Source organism: Cololabis saira, chromosome 17 (genome assembly GCF_033807715.1).
Source record: "Cololabis saira isolate AMF1-May2022 chromosome 17, fColSai1.1, whole genome shotgun sequence".
Lineage (NCBI taxonomy): Eukaryota > Metazoa > Chordata > Actinopteri > Beloniformes > Belonidae > Cololabis > Cololabis saira.
Window position 1 is genome coordinate 19207206 of NC_084603.1, and position 18098 is coordinate 19225303.

Consider the following 18098-nt stretch of genomic DNA (forward strand, 5'->3'; position numbering starts at 1 on the left):
GTGCTCTCTGATGAGATTTGCCACTTGATACTCTTTTGTGATTGTCTGTGTATAACTTTACACTCTTTCATCAATATTGGAGAGATTACAAATATTTGTTTTTGGATCTAAAACTAAAACAAAACGAATGTTATTCACAAAAAGATGTTTGCAAGTTGTATGAATTATTTCAAAAGCATCACCCTACACCTCAGAAAATCAAATATTGTTTATTTTCACATACCTCTGGAGAATGCTAATGCTGATTCTGCTGATTAGTCACAAGATTACACACTTTCGCAGCACTTGAGTGGCAAGTTCAAGTGTTCGTTTTTAGAGCTTGATGGCTGCTTTTTACAAAGAAAACTTTCTTCTTCTTTTGTCTATTGTTACTTTATGTACAAATTGCCACAGCATATGCCATTTATTAATTTGAAATTGGTTCTACACCAGATATCCTTCTTGACACAACCTTCCCTGTTTATCTGGGCTTGGCATCATCACTATGAGTGGCTGAAACAACAGGGTGATTTTAAAGTTTAGAGTCCTGCCCGGGGACAAGTTGATGGGGTTGGGGATCGCGCCAAGAACCTTCGGTTTGAAGGGCAAGTTACCCTACTGACTACACCACCACACCCCAACAAGCATCTCAAACTTAATGAAAATGGTTGGGGAACAGTGGCTTTTGCCAAAATTGACTTAAAAATACTTAGCACATTGGGCACCTTCATTTCGTCAAGTGTACCTCCTGTTCTTTGTAATGCCCTTCATCTTCAACAAGCGGCATGTCTGATAAAGGGGAAGGTAAAAGTTTGAGAGTAACTATGCTTTTATAGGCCTATTAACATCGAAGGTTTATTAGATGTAACTTGACAAAAATATCAACACCACTTCAAACAGGAACTAAAGAACTTTGTGCTGATAATGGGCTTCATGCACAAATCCAACAGGTGCGACTTGAGAGGGTAAGGGTGTCATTTTCTCACTAGTGACACCTATGGTTTAGATGAATAATACAATGCCTGTGGTGAAGCAGCACTATAAACAATCTGCTCCCACATTTACCATGGCATTGGGCATAGAGAAGCGATTATTATTTAAATTACTTAGCCATCCATAGAATCACAAATAACTCAACACACAGATCCTATCAGGCGACAGGTTGCTCAAGTTGACTGAGCTCTCTTGTGTCCTCCAGTGGTGGCTGGTGGTCGAAGCAGAGCATGAAGAATGAAATGTTTAACCCTATTATTGCAAGAGACGTACCATTGGCATGCTCCATCATAAACAAGCCCTTACATGGAGATCGCTAGTGAAATTATGGGAGAAAAATAAACAGATACTAATAACATACTGTAACTAATTGTTGCAGTTGTAAGCTGTAATCAAATGGAAGTAATTATTCCATTGTAATTAATTACTTTATTATTGATCAACAATTGTATCTATTATTGTTTTATTAATGGACACTAAAAACCTGAGATAACTATAATGTACTATACATAAAGTAATAGTTTAGAGTAAAGTGTTGCCATAAAGCATTTTACCCTTTACCTGATTTCCAACAGATTGCATGAGGCAAAGTTGGTGGCTCTTCTTTTTAAAAGAAGAAATGTGATACTTAATTCGTGTTGGTGCAGCTTTCATTATTAGTCTGAGAACAATGCAGCAACCCTAAATGTAACATGTGTGTTGTTTTTCCTTTGTTTTTGTTTTTTATTAGGTACTGGTCGTCGTTGGTGTTCTCCACATTTGTAGTAAACAACGTATCATTAGTTCAATGATAGGTCATTTAAGCGTGCAAAAGGTCAACAAAACAGTCTGCTGCTTTTATAGCCTGGTAATCTTGAAAGTGAATGAGTCATTACATTTAAATGTTTCCCTGTTCGTGAATGTTAAAATTGTCAAATAAAAAGCAACCACCCAAACATAAGAACATTGCACCACAACACAAAAACAATCGTACAGCAGCTGCCTCGTCCTTCATCCTGTATGTGCTTTAAACAAAACGCTGTGATTTTTGCAGCTTACTTTCGTCACCATGTCTCACTCCAGAGTGCTCTCCCCAGGCTCCACACTGGAATATCTCCAGTAGTGAAAACGTGTCTGACATGGATAATCTCCTGCTGTCTAGTATATGTGTGAAGAGGAAACTGTGGAGAAGCATGAATAAAAACAGTTCAAGACTGTAGTGGAAAGAGTTCTGATTACAGAAATGCTCTTGGAGAAAAATCACAAAAGAAAAAAAACAAAAAAAGAAATAATCTTGAAACAAGCACGTGAAATAAATATGGTTCTTGCAGATGGGCCCTTATTGTGGTTTTTTTCTTTTTCTTTTTCTTTTTACAACACCCAGCATGACTTTCAAAGTGTAGTGAACCATTTTATGTTGATTGCAAACAGGATTATGCTCATTTCAGAAAATTTGGATTTTTGAAATAACTTCAGTAATGTTGTGGAGCAGTTAGAAAAAGTATTTTAGGGGTTTTCCCCTGACCATGAATATTTTTGCCATCCCTTGGCAGTGCTGCTGAAGATGGGAGGAGTTTAGCTGTAAATTATGATAAAAAGTTAAGCTTAAAACAAAACATAGCTTAAATCCTTTTTAATCCTGAGAACAAAGAAGCATATCAGAACTAATAGGAAACTTTATAAATATTGACTCTATTAAACATTACAAGAATTTTTTTTTCATTTTCTGGTCTGTACAAGCATTAACTGTCTTCGTTGCATGATCTCGGTCACACCCCCAATCCTCATAAGATGGGCTTGTTTGATTCTTTAAACTAAATGGCCCATAGCGCTTTCTTATGTCAATGTACAATAAAAGTAACTTCTGACATTAGCCATCATTACATTATGTTTTTAGCTGACAGTCAATGAGGTGACATCTGAGTCACTTTGCTGAAGTGTACAAAATTTACCCGCTGGTGAAAATGAGTGCAGCACATCCTCCTCTTTTTCTGTGGCTCAATGCATCATTTTAGGTATAATGTAATAAGGAAATAATATTAACATTTTACAAGCATTTCCAGTGCATGTAGCCTGAGAAAAAACCTATTAAATGAATAAATCTGGCTTCCCTTCCCTAAGCACAACCTTTAAATGTCTTTGAATTGTGCCAAAAATGCACAACAGCTCTCAATGGTTCTCATGTCCAGAAATATCTTTATAGATAAACATTTTAAAGCAGATTATATTCATTATTATGCCAACTCTGCAACTGGCTGTACTCTGGTGCAACAGTGTGAAATCTGGCAGGAGAATGGCAAATATTGCGATAGCTTGGAGAGAACCAGGTACTGAATTTGTCAAAGTTTACACCTTCTGTGTTTGGTCACTGAGGGAATTTTAAACAGAGATTAGACAGGCATTGGAAACCCACTATTTATTTTACAGTGTTTAAACATCAGCTTCGTAAGCACATGGGAAAGCGGCATACCAGAAACATGAAGTATGGGTACTTCTACCGCAAGAAAATATGTTTTGATTTTCAAGTGAGTACAAACAGAAAGGTATAACTAGAGGCACTCTTTGAACAGCTGTACCAGTTTGTTTTCATGAAAACAAGCTAATCACAGATGTTTAGTGAAATCCTGTTCTGCGCCTGCTCTGCGCATGCTCCTAAAGTTTGTCTTTCCAGACTTTTTGACATTCCGTCTTCTTAGACTTGTGCTTTTTGTCAAGAAAACTTATTTCACCTCATTGTTATTCATATGTATTATCACTCCATTATCATATCATGTTTTGTGCACAAAAATCTCAGCTAATGAAGCAGCTATAAAATACTGATTTGTGCATTCATTTGTGTTTTGCCATAGTTCTGTTAACAGAAGTGTATAAATTTGAGTGGAATGAGAAAAAAAGAAAGCACAAATAAGTACAAATAACTAATTGACTTAGTATTCCAAACCGATCTGCTATTTCACTGGATGCATTATTCGATTTTCGACCCACTTCCAAGCTTGGTAAAAGAATCCTTTAAATAAACAAAACAAACATGCAGAGCTGTTGAACTTTTAAAATGCATCATTCCAACATGCATGAGTACAGCATTGTCATCTTTATAGCTTCAGGGATCATTATGAAAAACAACCAACATATTTTCTTAATTTTAGTGTATATTCAGATTCAGAAGACCTTATTAATTTAGGGAAATTGAACTGTTGTAGCAGCAACAGAACAAGAACTAAAAAGACAAGTAATACTAAAATAATAACCGTTGATATTTACACATGAGAAGAAGGTATATACACATACTGTATACCCATATATAAAATATATATTTGTATATTCATATATATTTTAGATCCTGACTTAATGGTCAGTTCAGTAGCAGCAGCAGGCAGGAACAACCTCCTGTAGCGTTCCTTCAGACACAGAGGATGGAGGAGTCTGCTGATCAAGCTGCTCCTCAAACTACCCGGTGTGTCATGGAGGAGGTGGGAGTTATTGTCCATGATCGCCTGCAGTTTTGTCAGTACTCTGTCCCTTGTTTAGTATGTTGGTGTCTTTTGTGCCGATGCCTGCCCCCCAGAAAACCACAGTAAAGAAGATGATGCTCGCAACAACAGACTGATAAAACATGTGGCGCAGTGTACTGCATACAAGACATGAGTCTCCACAGGAAGTAGAGGCAACTCAGACGCTGCTTGTACTTGGGTCTACTACTTCATATACTTGGGTATCTAAAATAGCTGCAAAACCAAAAAATCCAAAAAAACAAATACGTGATTTTGTTTATGATGGCCTCAGTCTGAAAATATATCACTTAATGGAGATCAATGAGTATGATTATGATTGCATTATTTGTCTGTTTTTATCTCTCAATTGTGTCTTAATCTTGTACTAATTGTTTGTTTCCTGTTTTTAATTGCATGTAAAGCACTTTGTGACTTGTTTTGGAAAAGTGCTCTATAAATAAAGGTATTATTATTATTATCAGGTTTCCAGACCTTTGTCTCTTCCCACATTGAATCATGCTGCATTTGCTGTATCTCAGAAGTGAGAAGTGCAAAACTCTACTGACATGGGAGTTGAGTGGGGTTGAGAAGCTAACTCCACCCCTCAAAACTGCCACGTATGAACAGAGGTAATTAAAAGGGGCTTTTGCATTGTTTTCCAGTGGTTTGTTTTGCCAAAACAAGTGATGGACACATCATTATGACACTAGGGAAGTGTCGATTTTCAAATAAATACCATATGTCTCCGGTAAGTTACAGATGGAAAGATTTCAAATAAATAATGTAGCCACTACGTCATTAGAATAACAACATTACACTATTGTGTGTGCATCTGTGAAAGACTTGTGAAAAAATTGTTTAATGTTTTTTATGTTTTTTGCTGTTCTTGTCATGTCCCAGGCCAGCATGTGCACTAACATACTGACCTTCAGTTTGACCCTCTGACCACCTCGTCTCTGCAGTATATCAATTAAACATGTACCAGTCGTAATATAAATACATAGAACTCTTATTGCTCCAGCTAACTGATAATTGCAACTAATATATTTTGTAGTATGATGTAGTATTGACATTACATCTGTGCCTCTCCTCTCTCTGTTCTTCATCCTCTGTCCTATCTCACTCCTCTTTACTTCCTCCACCCAGCCAGCCTTCGGCAGGAGGGTCTCCCCTTATGAGCCAGTTCTTGTTCTTTTAATATTTGGGTGGGGTGTCATGTTCTGGGTCTCTGAAAGGCACTTTCAGGCAATTTTTATTGTAATAAATGCTATACGGTCCTGCACTTCCATATCAGTTCACAGAGAGGAACTTGGGTATTAATGACTGATGTACCATGAGCAATGTTAGCTTTAACCTAACAATTAATTACACATGAAACATTCCTGTCACACGATACCATGCAAGTTACATCAAACTATAAAACAGATAAAGCATAGAAGCTAAATAATGATGTCAGGTTTCAAAGCATCTGCTTGACCACAAAAACAATTCTTCGCCCATCATTCAAGACCTTATGAAAAGCTAAACTAGTGATATGGTTAGCCTTCTTTCATTACTGTCTATTGATATTGACGAGCTTCTTTGGAGCATTGTACCACGGGGATTTTCTATGTTCCACTGAGAACAAACAACCATTGTGATTTGAAATCCTGCTTCTCTAATATAATGCCATTCATTCACGAAATGGGAAGTCAAACTTGGAAGGTTCAAGCAGTTGCAGCTCTTGAAGTAATTTGCTCTGTTATGCTGACTTTATACCAACTTCTACATCATCATTGCATGTGGATTATTATAACTTCCTAATACTGTACAATTGCTAAGCATGGACTTGCCATAAATGCTATAGACTGCAAAAGGAGAATTGGTCAAACCGTCCGTGATGTCAACCTTAGGTTTCTGAACAGTAGTTTTAAAATTTAAGCCTAAGGAGGAAGTGACTCTGCTCAAACCTGGTCAATCCAAACATGGGCAAATGGCCGAAACGAACCGACCTGGCAGTCAGATAGAAAATATCCAACTTCACACAGTTACCAAAGGCTACATATTGTAGCTTAGCCTGGCTCATGTTAACTTCGGATGCTGACTAACATTACTTTACATTTGTTCGCATTTCTTATGTCACTACAGAAACAGAAGGAAGGTTTGCCAGAGTTGTAATGAGGACTAGAAGAGCTCCAGCAATGCTCCACCACAGCTGCCATGGTCATTAGTTGCTAGTCTAGCCTTTATCTAGCCTAAGTGGCTCAGGTAAACAGTTTGACAGCACCAGCAATTAGACTGCAACCGCAACTCAGACGCTTACAGGTGTGCCCCTGAATGGTACAGAGCCATAGGTGGCTCGCCCAGAGCAGGTCGGCCCGGAGCTGCCAATTCGGTTCCCGTCCATCGGCCAGCCAGCCATCAGCAGTCACACCCAGCAAAAGGCCTCAAGGCTCAGCCAGAGGCTGCAAGCCGTTCACGGGACTTCTTCAAGTAAGAGTGATTCTGGTCTGTTATTGGCTATCATCTAAAATGATAAGGTGTTAACATCACAAACTGTAATGCAACCGTATCTTGGATGTGAAATCTAGCTGTGGAGACCAAAACCTTTTTTGTTTTGTTATATTTTTTGTATTTATTTCGTTTTTGTACTAGGCTGTGAATATGTTTATTTCTGCTGTAAAATTGCACATTATAACATGGAAGCTCATGGAGATTGAGTTGCTTTTTGAACACGGAGCATACAATTGTTCAGAGAGCTGCAAGTACTTCTGTACTGATGCAACTCAGATGCAGCCCATTGATAAAATACCCAGAGTTTTGCGTAATCAATGGTTGCTGAAACTTTGGTAGCTGAGCAGCTGGTGATAGTAAATGGGAAAGTAATTACTCTTTCAACATGGGCGACAACTTATGCGCTTAAGGCAGATACCTGTTAGATTATCTTATAACTCTGCTATCCAACCTATTAAATTTTCCAATGCTAACGTTATTAGAATCCCAAAGCTATGACTATTAGACTAATTTCGTTTGCCATCTTTTCTATTTAGGGAATATTGTGAAGTAGGCTACTGGCAACAGCTGTGGAGCAGTCACTTTCTTGTTGGCCACTGCCAGCCACTCACTTTTCAGTGCCAACTTATCATTGGCCGATCAGTAAGCACATTCAGCAGGGACATAGCCTCCAACTACAAGTACACAGCCACTGCTGACAGCTCAATAGTCTTAATTTCCTTTCATTACACAGCAGTAGAGCCTCAGCTTGTACCTCTTGAGGGAAGTCCATCTGGGATTTTAGGATATGTACAGTATTGTTAAACTGTTGCAGAATTCATCATCTTTCTTTTCTTTTTGTCATAGCGTCTACAATTTATTGGTATTAAACGTAATTAATTGTTCCATCTCCGAGGCCAAAGCATGCTTAACAGGGAGTGTGTTGGAGAGATTTTGATTAAAGTCTTCAGATATTTTTGTCTCCAAAAGATGTCTTTATTCATAGCAGCCAAAACGTTCAATTTTCATTAGTGTAAAGAAATTGTTTCCTAAATAGATTCATTAAGGTATTGATTTACAAAACCCTGGTCCTGTTTTTATGACGCGGGAAGGTTTTTCATATCTCGACTCTGCCATAAAGATAATATTTCTGTAGGTGTCAATGCTCGTGCAGCAGTGCACAACCAGTCCAAAGTCTGGGATTTTCTGGCTATTTTCTATTTGGCTTTCTAGCAATCCCACAAGAAAGTCTTCCTTCTCTTTTAGACTTTAATCCTGCCAACACAGTCATGAACCAGATAAACAACTACCCAGGGCTGTATGCCATATGTTTATTTTTATTTTTTTTTGCTTGTGGTCTTGTAGCACGAAAAAACTACTTCTAGAACAAAACCAAAAATTGAATGAGAAGACAAGTGATGTTTATTTGTGTGTATGGCTGTTTGCAAAAATACATCCTAAACTGCTGATAAGGGCTCAGTTTGCAAAATGTAGCCTTCAGTTTGAAAACAAATACACAATCCTTAAAATCCAATAAAAAACTTGGTGTACTACTTCTGGAAACTTTTCCAGTATACAAATCCTAGTCTACCTTGAAACGTCCCACCCTGACCTGTTGCATAGCAGGCCTATAGAATGACAGGTGTTGGTGGTCAAATATTTGAATAAAGAACACACCTGCACATTCGGTGAACGTATGATGCTTCAATGAATAAGACATCTGGTTAGAAGAGCACAAATGATGTAATAGAATGGTATAAATTACTTTACTTTTATAAATGGCTATGGCTTCACTGACGTTATACTACCCAGCTTTAGAGTTTAACCCTGTACTGAAAATCATATCAATTATCTTCAAACAAAAAAAATCCATAAGTTATTTTTCCAAAAACAGATGCTGAGAATCTGAGATCAAAATTCCTCAAATTTCCTGTCGAATGAAAAAACTGAAGGAGGTTCACATGAAGGTTCACAGTGAAATATCTCTCTCTGGGGATTCTTAAGAATTTGTTTTGGTTTTGACCAGAATAATTGATCATTCTATCGTGACCACAATGAAACTACAGAACATTTATATTATGAATGTATTTCTGTTAACAATTTCTGGGATGATTTGCTTTACTGAATGCCTCTTAAATGTGTCGAGCTTTGTGAATCTAACAAAAGGAAAGTGTGTTATATTATAAATGATCCTGTACATGACCTGGCCATCTACTCAGTAGTCATTCTTGGACCGACTGCTGAGTGTAACCAAATTTCCTGATGGACAGATGACATATCCAGGGTAAACCCCTGCCTTTTGCCCGTACTTAATTGGGATAGGCTCTGGCAGATCGCCATGACCCTATTAATCTCTCATCCCTGAAATAAATGTTTTAAAAAACAATGCCATGTAGCATTCAAAATCAGTACACTTAAATGATGGTCTATAACTACCATGTACTTTAACAATCGCACTAGTAGGATGAGAAACAATAGCAGTGCCATGACATAAAAAAAACACTTTGCACAGAAGAATTTTCTTACACACTATCTCATGCCTTTTGGAGTACAGTCAATCTTTTCATCCCTTACAGGAGGCATATTATCCTTTCATCACAAGTTGACAAAATGTCCTAAGTTCTTTATCAAATGTCTGAGAAACTTTGCTCAGCGCAGGTATACAGTGCATATTGTCTTCTTAGGCCCGTTTTTACCGCTCTGATCATAGAAGCTAGTTTTAAGCCCCAGCCACTCTGGACTAGTGTTACCTGGACAGCTGTAGTCTGTGATTTTCTATCATTTACAAACATTAATCCTCAGATGTGTTGGATGTGTCACTTTACAGCTACAGTAACAGTAACAATGCATATTTTGACAGTTGGCAAAATCTGAAAATGATGTATGTGTTTAAGTTGCCAAAGTAACAGTAAATTAAACCGTAGGCTAACTGTAAATTGGTATCTGCATGAAGCTTAATACATTTATATTGGATGAAAATCATCCCAAGACTTCTGTGTTTACTGAAATGGGGTAGGTGAGTTGAGGTGGAATTTTTATGATTATTACAGATAATTTCAGGTCCCCAGGTAATACTAGTCCCATGCACTGTTTTTTTTTTATACGCAGTATACCTGAGCAACAATTCAAGTTCAAATTTGTACACAAATGACAATAAATAATCCTTAAAGCACATTATTATAGTGGTGTAGACCAAAAAAGGGATCTAGCATGAGAGTTCACAAGATCACGCAGCCAAACAAAGCTTGTACCACCGCACACCAAACAGACAGGCAGTTTTATTTTCAGCTATGTATATTCCTTTCATCTGAAATTTGGTCCTGGATGCAATCTTTCTGCATGTCCTTAAAAAAAATTAAGCAACCTGGGTGGTAAATAAGTCAAAATTAAGTTGTAATTCCTTTTCCTTTTGAGATTCCAAGTTTGATGTTCATCTAAATAATGTCATCAAGAGATTGGAATTCTTAGTTGGGAACAGAAGTAAGGTTATCAACTCTAACTTCTGAAATGTAAGCGCTTCCCAAAAAAGATCACATAAAAACAGGATATAGCATTAACAGGTCAATTTTATCTTACATTAAGTGAACTATACAACTAGTGACAAAAAAAGCTGAAGCAAATGGAGCTTCAACCTTCCAGTTCCAAGATGCAGTAAATGCAGCATCATGTGAAGCTGTGGAGATAAATACAAGGTGGCTCGATTGTCGTACTCTGAGCTGAATTAGGTTTTTTTTCTTTTCAAATTTCTGATTCTGTGAGTATATTTTTATATAATATAGTAAATACAGTGTTATCTTCATTAGAAGTTGAGTTTAATTACAGCGACTTAAGCCTGTCTCCACCCATGGGCTTTGTTCAATATTCTGCACATCACCCATCTGGATTACTGAAGCTCCCTTCCAAGGAGGATGCATATCCCAGGCTGGCTTCACACCGACAGCATGGGGTGTGTGCGTTGTGCATGCAGAGCATGATTATTTTTATTTCATTTTCCATGTTAACTGATCGGGTATCCACACTGGCCGCGCGACATGCATGTCTCAGCTGGCTCAAGCCACACTGTAACCATGTGCCATTTTTAGTGGTTTCTGGTGGTTCGAAGACAAACAAACGGCTTGAAGCATTTGTTAGTTTGACCACTTATCAGAAACAACACACGTTTCATGGTTTCAATGTGCAAACTATGTCAAAGACATTAAAATATTGTATTCCCTGTTAGCATAAGCCATATCCCCCCCGTGCTGTGTCTAGAAGCAGGGAAAAAACTCACCAAGTACCACAATTTCTATACTATTAAAGAGCATTGTATCCTTTATTTATATTAACTATAATTTATATTTTTATTTTTATTTGTTGGAGAGGTTACTTAAAAGAAGTCCAAGAGTACACGTTATTTTTGATTTCCTGAGCATGCTAGATAGTGTAGCTCTTTTTGGTGGTGCAATCATTTACAACTAGATGCACTGTGTGTACATTTAATTTATTTGGCAAATTTCCTGTCGGTTAAAAACCAATGAAAAAATTGACATTTAAAAGAGTAACACTTAATATTTCCAAAACAAATATCAAGCTACTTTTCTCATTACTGTCTCCTATTGTACTATCAGAGGCTGCAGACCTTACTGATAAAATCACATTTTACTCCCATTTCTTCAGTTTGTTTTGAGAGAATGTTTTGCTTGTGTCAGGCTATAAATATTCATCAATTAAGTGCCACAATAAACATTCTTCAATTAAGCCACAATAAACAACAATAAACGAAATATAAACTTAAGAAAGAAAATGAAGTTGCATGTTTAAGTTGTGGGAAGGAATTAATAAATTACAGGAGCAAAGGAAAGAATAAAGAGTAAAGAAAAAATTTGAGGAAACTAGATGGAAGGATTTATTCCTGCAGAGACATGAAATGACGCTGACCATGACCTTGTCTATGTCGAGGTAATAGCTCAACTTAATTCCCCTGCTGAATGTTGGTGTACATGTTAACAAATGGTGGCCCCATTACTGATGGCTCTAACAAGCCTGTGTCAAAGGCCAGACAGCGGTGAGTGGAAAAGGATGGTGCAAGACTGTTAAAAAAGTCCTTTGAACACCACCTGCCTTCACACACCCATACAGGAACATTGACTCTGGACTAATTGTTACCAGACCATTTTCAAACACATCCGCAGTGCCTCTAGACACCTATTTCTCTCCACTAAAGAGATGACATGTATTTGCACAGATTTAACGTGATTTCAGTTTAATCAGCTTGGAACGACCATTCAAACATGTCCACGCTTCCAATACTTTGTCAGCATCACCATGGCTTATTCTGCTATTTCTCCACTACAATATATGTTGAATTCCACAAAAAACAAACAGGATTGGCATCTTCATAGGTTTTTTTGTTCAAAAGTAACCTTCAGACATGTGAGTGACATCTCCCATTCTGACTTGCAGCTAAAAAGCAGCGTGCTGCGTCTCACTGCCTCTCAACAGCGTTTTCTACTTCTTAATAGGAACCATTAGGACGAGAGCTCTACATCAGAGAGACAAAATCCTCCATGGGGTCCCAATCCATCAGTAAACCGATTCAAAAATGTCTAGCACATGGGAAAAATAACATTTTACTGTGATTAATTTTCACCATATGTTTTACTGCATCAATATTTTCAAATTATATTTCAGCTTTTCCCCACCTGTAAATTCAATTTTAATATTTACTTTGAGATTATAGACATTTGACCAAAATAATTAGTTTCAACAACAAGCTTTAAAAAAAAACATGCATATTTCATCATGTGTAAATGATTTTATATGTTTATTTTTAAGTCATGATCACAGACACAACTGGTTTCCCTCTATCCTCCAGATTAAAAAAGTAAGTGGATATCCTCTTGACAGGAAGCTGCAGGGTTTATGGGTAACGTGGTCCTGAAATTAAGAAACATTAGCAGTATGCCACACGTGTGTGAGACAATGACTAGTCCAGTAAACGAGTAGGAAACTCAGAGAATAATTGTATGACAATAGAAGTGCATTAAAATAACAAAACTTCACAAAATGAGGGCTTTGCTTTGATTACTGTAACTTTGTTTGGGCAATACTAGTGTATCTTTTTTTTTAAACGTAGGATGATTGTCATACAATATTTTTTTAAGTGTTGCTGTTGATCAGTTGGCCAGTTAATTAAGCTGATTTTGAAATTAGAGGCTTGTGATTATTTCAAGAGACTAGTTTGACAGCTGATCACATGCAAGAAGCCTTGACGATGCAGCTGCTACGGAGCGTCATTGATCACAAGTTGATATTTGACGATACTACTTTTTTTCTATTCAAATGCAAGACAGAACACAGAATGCAGCTGCTGGAAGAAACAGACAGCAGAGACATGCAAGTGCAAAATAGATAAATGTCAATGAAGTGTCTCACTTCTATTTAACAAATGACTATATATGTTCTAAAATGCAGAAAAACAACATTTTATTGTTGTTATACAGTATATACGTCATGGGCTGCTCTTCTCTCTGTGACAGATCCAGAAAAGATAAGACCCTATCAATATAGTACATCCAGAATGGATGGATAAATTTGATCTAAGCAAAAAGATCATCCCTTTCAGAAACTGAGAAGATCATTTATTGCAGTTTAGAAAGTGACACCAATATTACCATCGTTTTTTTCTGCGCCATGCCTCATGTCCATTTCGTATATGTAAAACTTTTTTTTTAAATAAAACTTGAACAATTCAAAGGAATAGTTGCAAATTCACTTATGCTGTTTTTAATTAAAAAAACAAAAAGATCTGATTCATAGAAACTTTTAAGGTTAATGTTGATTGTCTAAAAATATTGAAGATGAGTAAAACCCTTAGGAACAGGTGATTATAAAAAGACTATAGTGTTAAAAGGCCTTCTAGCATGCTTGCAAAATTTAAAAATGAATGTGCTACAGATCATGTCTCCTGAACTAAATTTGTTGGCCGACTCCTTACACGAGCAGGTCCAAATTCTTACTATTTGTCTTCTTTGATAAATGTTGGCTGGAAATATTTTGACTGTCGCACTTGAGACGATTTGAAAATGTACAGCTGATGTATGCGGCTCATATCTCGCTTTTTCATTTATGCAACCATGCATGGGTCAGTTTCTTGCAGGAAAGCAGAACCATCTGATACATGAGAAATACACTGCAGGCGCAGTCATGGGAGACCCTCGGTTCTGTCTTAGCAACGACCGAAAACATACGTGATCAATTCAACCAGGCTTGAGTTGATGCAGATTGGGATTCTTTGTTTTTGTGTAATTTGTCAAAGTCTTTACAAAATATGTGGCCAAATGTTTCATATGTCCCTGTATGAACAGTAAGTATGGGGTTGTGTGCTTTACTACTGTATACCCAAGCATTTAACCACTTTGTAAGGAGGATTTTGGTTCTGTCTCAGAAGTAAATTCATGTTTTCTCTAAGAGTGAGTGACCAGTCAATTCCCAAGTCCAAAATAACTTTTCTGCAAGATCCCTGGTTTTCAAGTCTCACTTTCAGGGTGTGTATCTGTTTTGGGATAAAAATCCTGCCCGAACAACAACAAAACAACCACCACAAAGTAACTGAATTTTCAAGATGCTAAGAAAGATAAGAAGCGAGAGGGCAACAAAAAGGTTCTATTTATTATAGCTAAACAGAATGTTTGCCCTTTCGGTCGACGGTCAGCATAAATAATTTCATTTGGAAATAAAAACTCTGTAAAACAAAACAAAGAGTAATTCCAAATAATTTCTGACAATTCACAGTCAGGACCTCTATTTAAGACAATTCTGTGCACTGCAGGCAAATCCTATCTTTCATTTATGGCTCATTTATTCTCCACTGCGGATAACGTTCCCATCCTAGTCAAGTACAATAACAGATATGAAATGCAGCCCACCCAAAATCAAGACTCCAGAGCTCTTTCTGCGGTTGGGCTGCACTAGTTGCAATCACATTAACAGCGAAAATCTCAATGCTCCGTTTACCAGCCTCTGCTGCCGCACCTCACTATCCAACCCAAAATTCCTTCTTCCTAAATTACATTTGTCGTTCTGAAGCTGATGGTTGAGTGGTGTGCCTGGAACCTTATGTAAATGCTCACAAATATATGAGCATGACCAACAGAGTCCAGAGGCCGTGGCGGAATATGAGCAGGGACACACAAAAAAAGCGATTGTGAGTGATTTCCTACCTGTTATTGTAATGTTGCTGTAGATGTTGGATAGCTGCTCTTTCAGCAGGACCAGCTGAGTACTGGCAGCCTTCTCCCTCTGCAGCTCCAGCATTATATCAGGGTGGTTGGCCAGTTTGCAGCCCTTCTGTTTGTCCAATGCTATGTCACTACGCACTATATCTGCAAGCCAGGAAAAACAGAAGTTAGTGCTACAGTAATTAAATACATTTGAAAAGTTTATTTGTGATTTCATATACACACACACACATACATATATATATATATATATATATATATATATATATATATATATATATATACATATATATATATATATATATATATATATATATATATATATATATATATATATATATATATAAACGTTGTGCTTTTGTGTCTATTGGTATTCATGGAAATAAAAAAAAATCTGCAAATTAAGCCAGTTGTATCATTTTGACTTTTTTTAATGGAATGAAAATATAACAACCCCTATTAACTTTTTTATGCATTTTTTTAACCATTATTTGTTTCCTATATGCACTCAATTATAATTTAATAATTCTATCAGTCCATGCACTGCCTTATAGCTGTATAAATATCCAGCCTTTATGATTTGAAAATATAAGTAATGGTAAGTAATAGGTAATGTTGCACGTGTTGAAATGAGGTGTTAAGTCATATATGACAATTTTAGGAGTTATATTCAATTGTAGCCTATCCTACTGTATTTTACTTCAGGTATTTCTTATATTATACCAACATAATTCCGTGAGGGCTACTTAAAAATGAAAAGTACACCTTTATTTCTTTAATTGGAGCTATGACTCACGAGGACACATTGTCATGTCCCTGTACTGACAATTGAAGATGAACGGGAGCGTGGAAAAATGAGTTAATCTGTCCAGGGACGCTTAAACTCGCCCAAACCGACAACGCAATCTATTTCACAAATACGGCGTCGAGTTCTCAAATAAATAAATATCACAACTTTAAGGAAAATTATAACTGTGTTCCAAATGTTGCTGTGACTGTTCACAGAGGGTGAAACAAAAGGACATGAGAGCAGCAGACGCGGACGGCGCTTCTCAAGGCTGATTTATGGTTCCGCGTTACACCAACGCAGAACCATAATTCAGGCTTTAGGGCAGGAGCGCGAGGCCTCGGCCACGAGCCGTGGTCGGCGTCCATTCACCGTCCTCGTAGTTCTTCAGGTAGTAGTCTGGTCCCGGGCCCCTGAACTTGGCCAGGTTCTTCTGGTTGTTGAACTGCAGGAAGTCCGTCCGCTTTCCGCCGAAACGCAGGAAAGCGGGCGACAGGCCGCGCGCCAGGGTCACCAGCCGCTTGGAGCTGCGGACACAACACAAAACAAAACAAAACAAAGTAAACTCACTGAAGACAAAAAAAAAAATAATGCGCCACAGATTTTGCCTCTCACCAGTGTGTCCTCAATTCACAATTAGAGAATTATCTAAGAGGGCCAGAAGAAGTTTCTCCTGTCTGTTAATGTATATATTTCACAGCTCTTGAGTTGTTCAATATTAAAACGGAATATGAAGTAAATACACACATATGTTTGTTTTTATATATTTGAGTGGACCAAGAAACGACTTCCGTCCGCAGGGAAAAGCGCTGGACAGCAGCGCAGGTAGGAACAGGGCAGTAACCTTACGCAAGATCAATTAGGGCGTACCTAAGTGTTTAAAATTTGAACAGTTATTTTGTACCTTTCTATTTCTTCAACTCGTGCTGTTTTAATTGCCTCCTGCTACAAAACAAAGTGGCATCTGGAAGCTGGTTGGTCATTGCGTAGAGTTTCGCATGCAGGTTGCCCTGATTTATAGGGTAATTGAATTCACTGTCTGGCGTATTAATATTGAGAAATGAAAACAAATTTGATGAGGTTACAGAAGGGACTGGCAATAAAATGGGAGGAACACGAGAAAAGTAGGTTAACGGGCCTTACAGTAGACACTTCAAGGTTACACTGAACTTTATTTGTTGAAATAACAGGTTTATGATATTGTTCATTGCAATGAATGAGAGTGAAGACTAAGAAATAGTAAAACGTGTAACCTAGAATAAAACAGCAAGTATGTGATGTGATGGAAATAAAATGAATTAAAATGCTCCCATAAAACAGTAAAACATTAATATTCCATTATTCATATTCATACTTGAACTCGTTTTTTTAAACTTCATAAATAATCTGAAATTCACAAAACTTAATTAGATTTCCTGTGTTTACAAAGCCCCAGTAAATATAAAGATAGAGTCTATCCTCGGGTTTCTATACTTTTTTTTCCACTTTTATGAAGTTAGTATAAATACTGAATTGAAGTTATTTTGACAAGTCAGTGCGTCACGTATCATGTAGCCCGAGTTATTGTGCCACATTTTGACTCTTCAGGGAAATAATCAACTAAAAAAGTAATAATAACAATTTAAAAGGTACACATTTGATAATATTTTTTTATACAGTTAAAAATATGTGGGCTAAAGTCGACATATATAAATAAAATTACATTTGTACTGAAATTTTAAGTTATTCTTGCGAAAAATGACTAGTAATTACGAGGCAATAATAATAAATCTGTATAACAAGGTATACTAACTTCTAAAATGAATACTAAATATTGCAAACTAAAGAGCAAGTGTTTTTCTAATCGTGCTGGTCTGTGTGCAGCAAGCTGTTTCACATCTGCAATTGCGTAAAATGGATCAGCATCATGTCCATAATTGATAGCTTATTGTATAATTATTGACTTTACGGCTCGCTAGATTATCTAATATGGCATGGACATCAGTGTGAATAAATGCCGAGCACTGGACAGCTCGGTTGCTGCTCTGAGAGGATGAAGCGTGCATGGATGACTCCATGACAATTCAGACAACGTGGCTGCGTGCGTAATGGATAAAAGAACACCCCAAACATTTCAGAGGTGGCCAATCATGCAGACCGCTAGGATGACAAGCAGGAGAGCTATATATTTGCTCATAC

General features: G+C 37.2%; 1 protein-coding gene across 1 annotated transcript in view; it reads right to left on the minus strand.

Moving 5' to 3' along the window:
- hpse2 (heparanase 2) overlaps nucleotides 1-18098 on the minus strand; it is a 71254-nt gene that overhangs the window by 52752 nt on the left and 404 nt on the right. The window contains exons 2-3 of the mRNA XM_061745653.1: nucleotides 16293-16447; nucleotides 15116-15277 (exon numbers count right to left, since the gene is read on the minus strand). Coding sequence (XP_061601637.1) covers nucleotides 15116-15277; nucleotides 16293-16447 — 317 coding nt within the window. The remainder of the gene's footprint in view (nucleotides 1-15115; nucleotides 15278-16292; nucleotides 16448-18098) is intronic.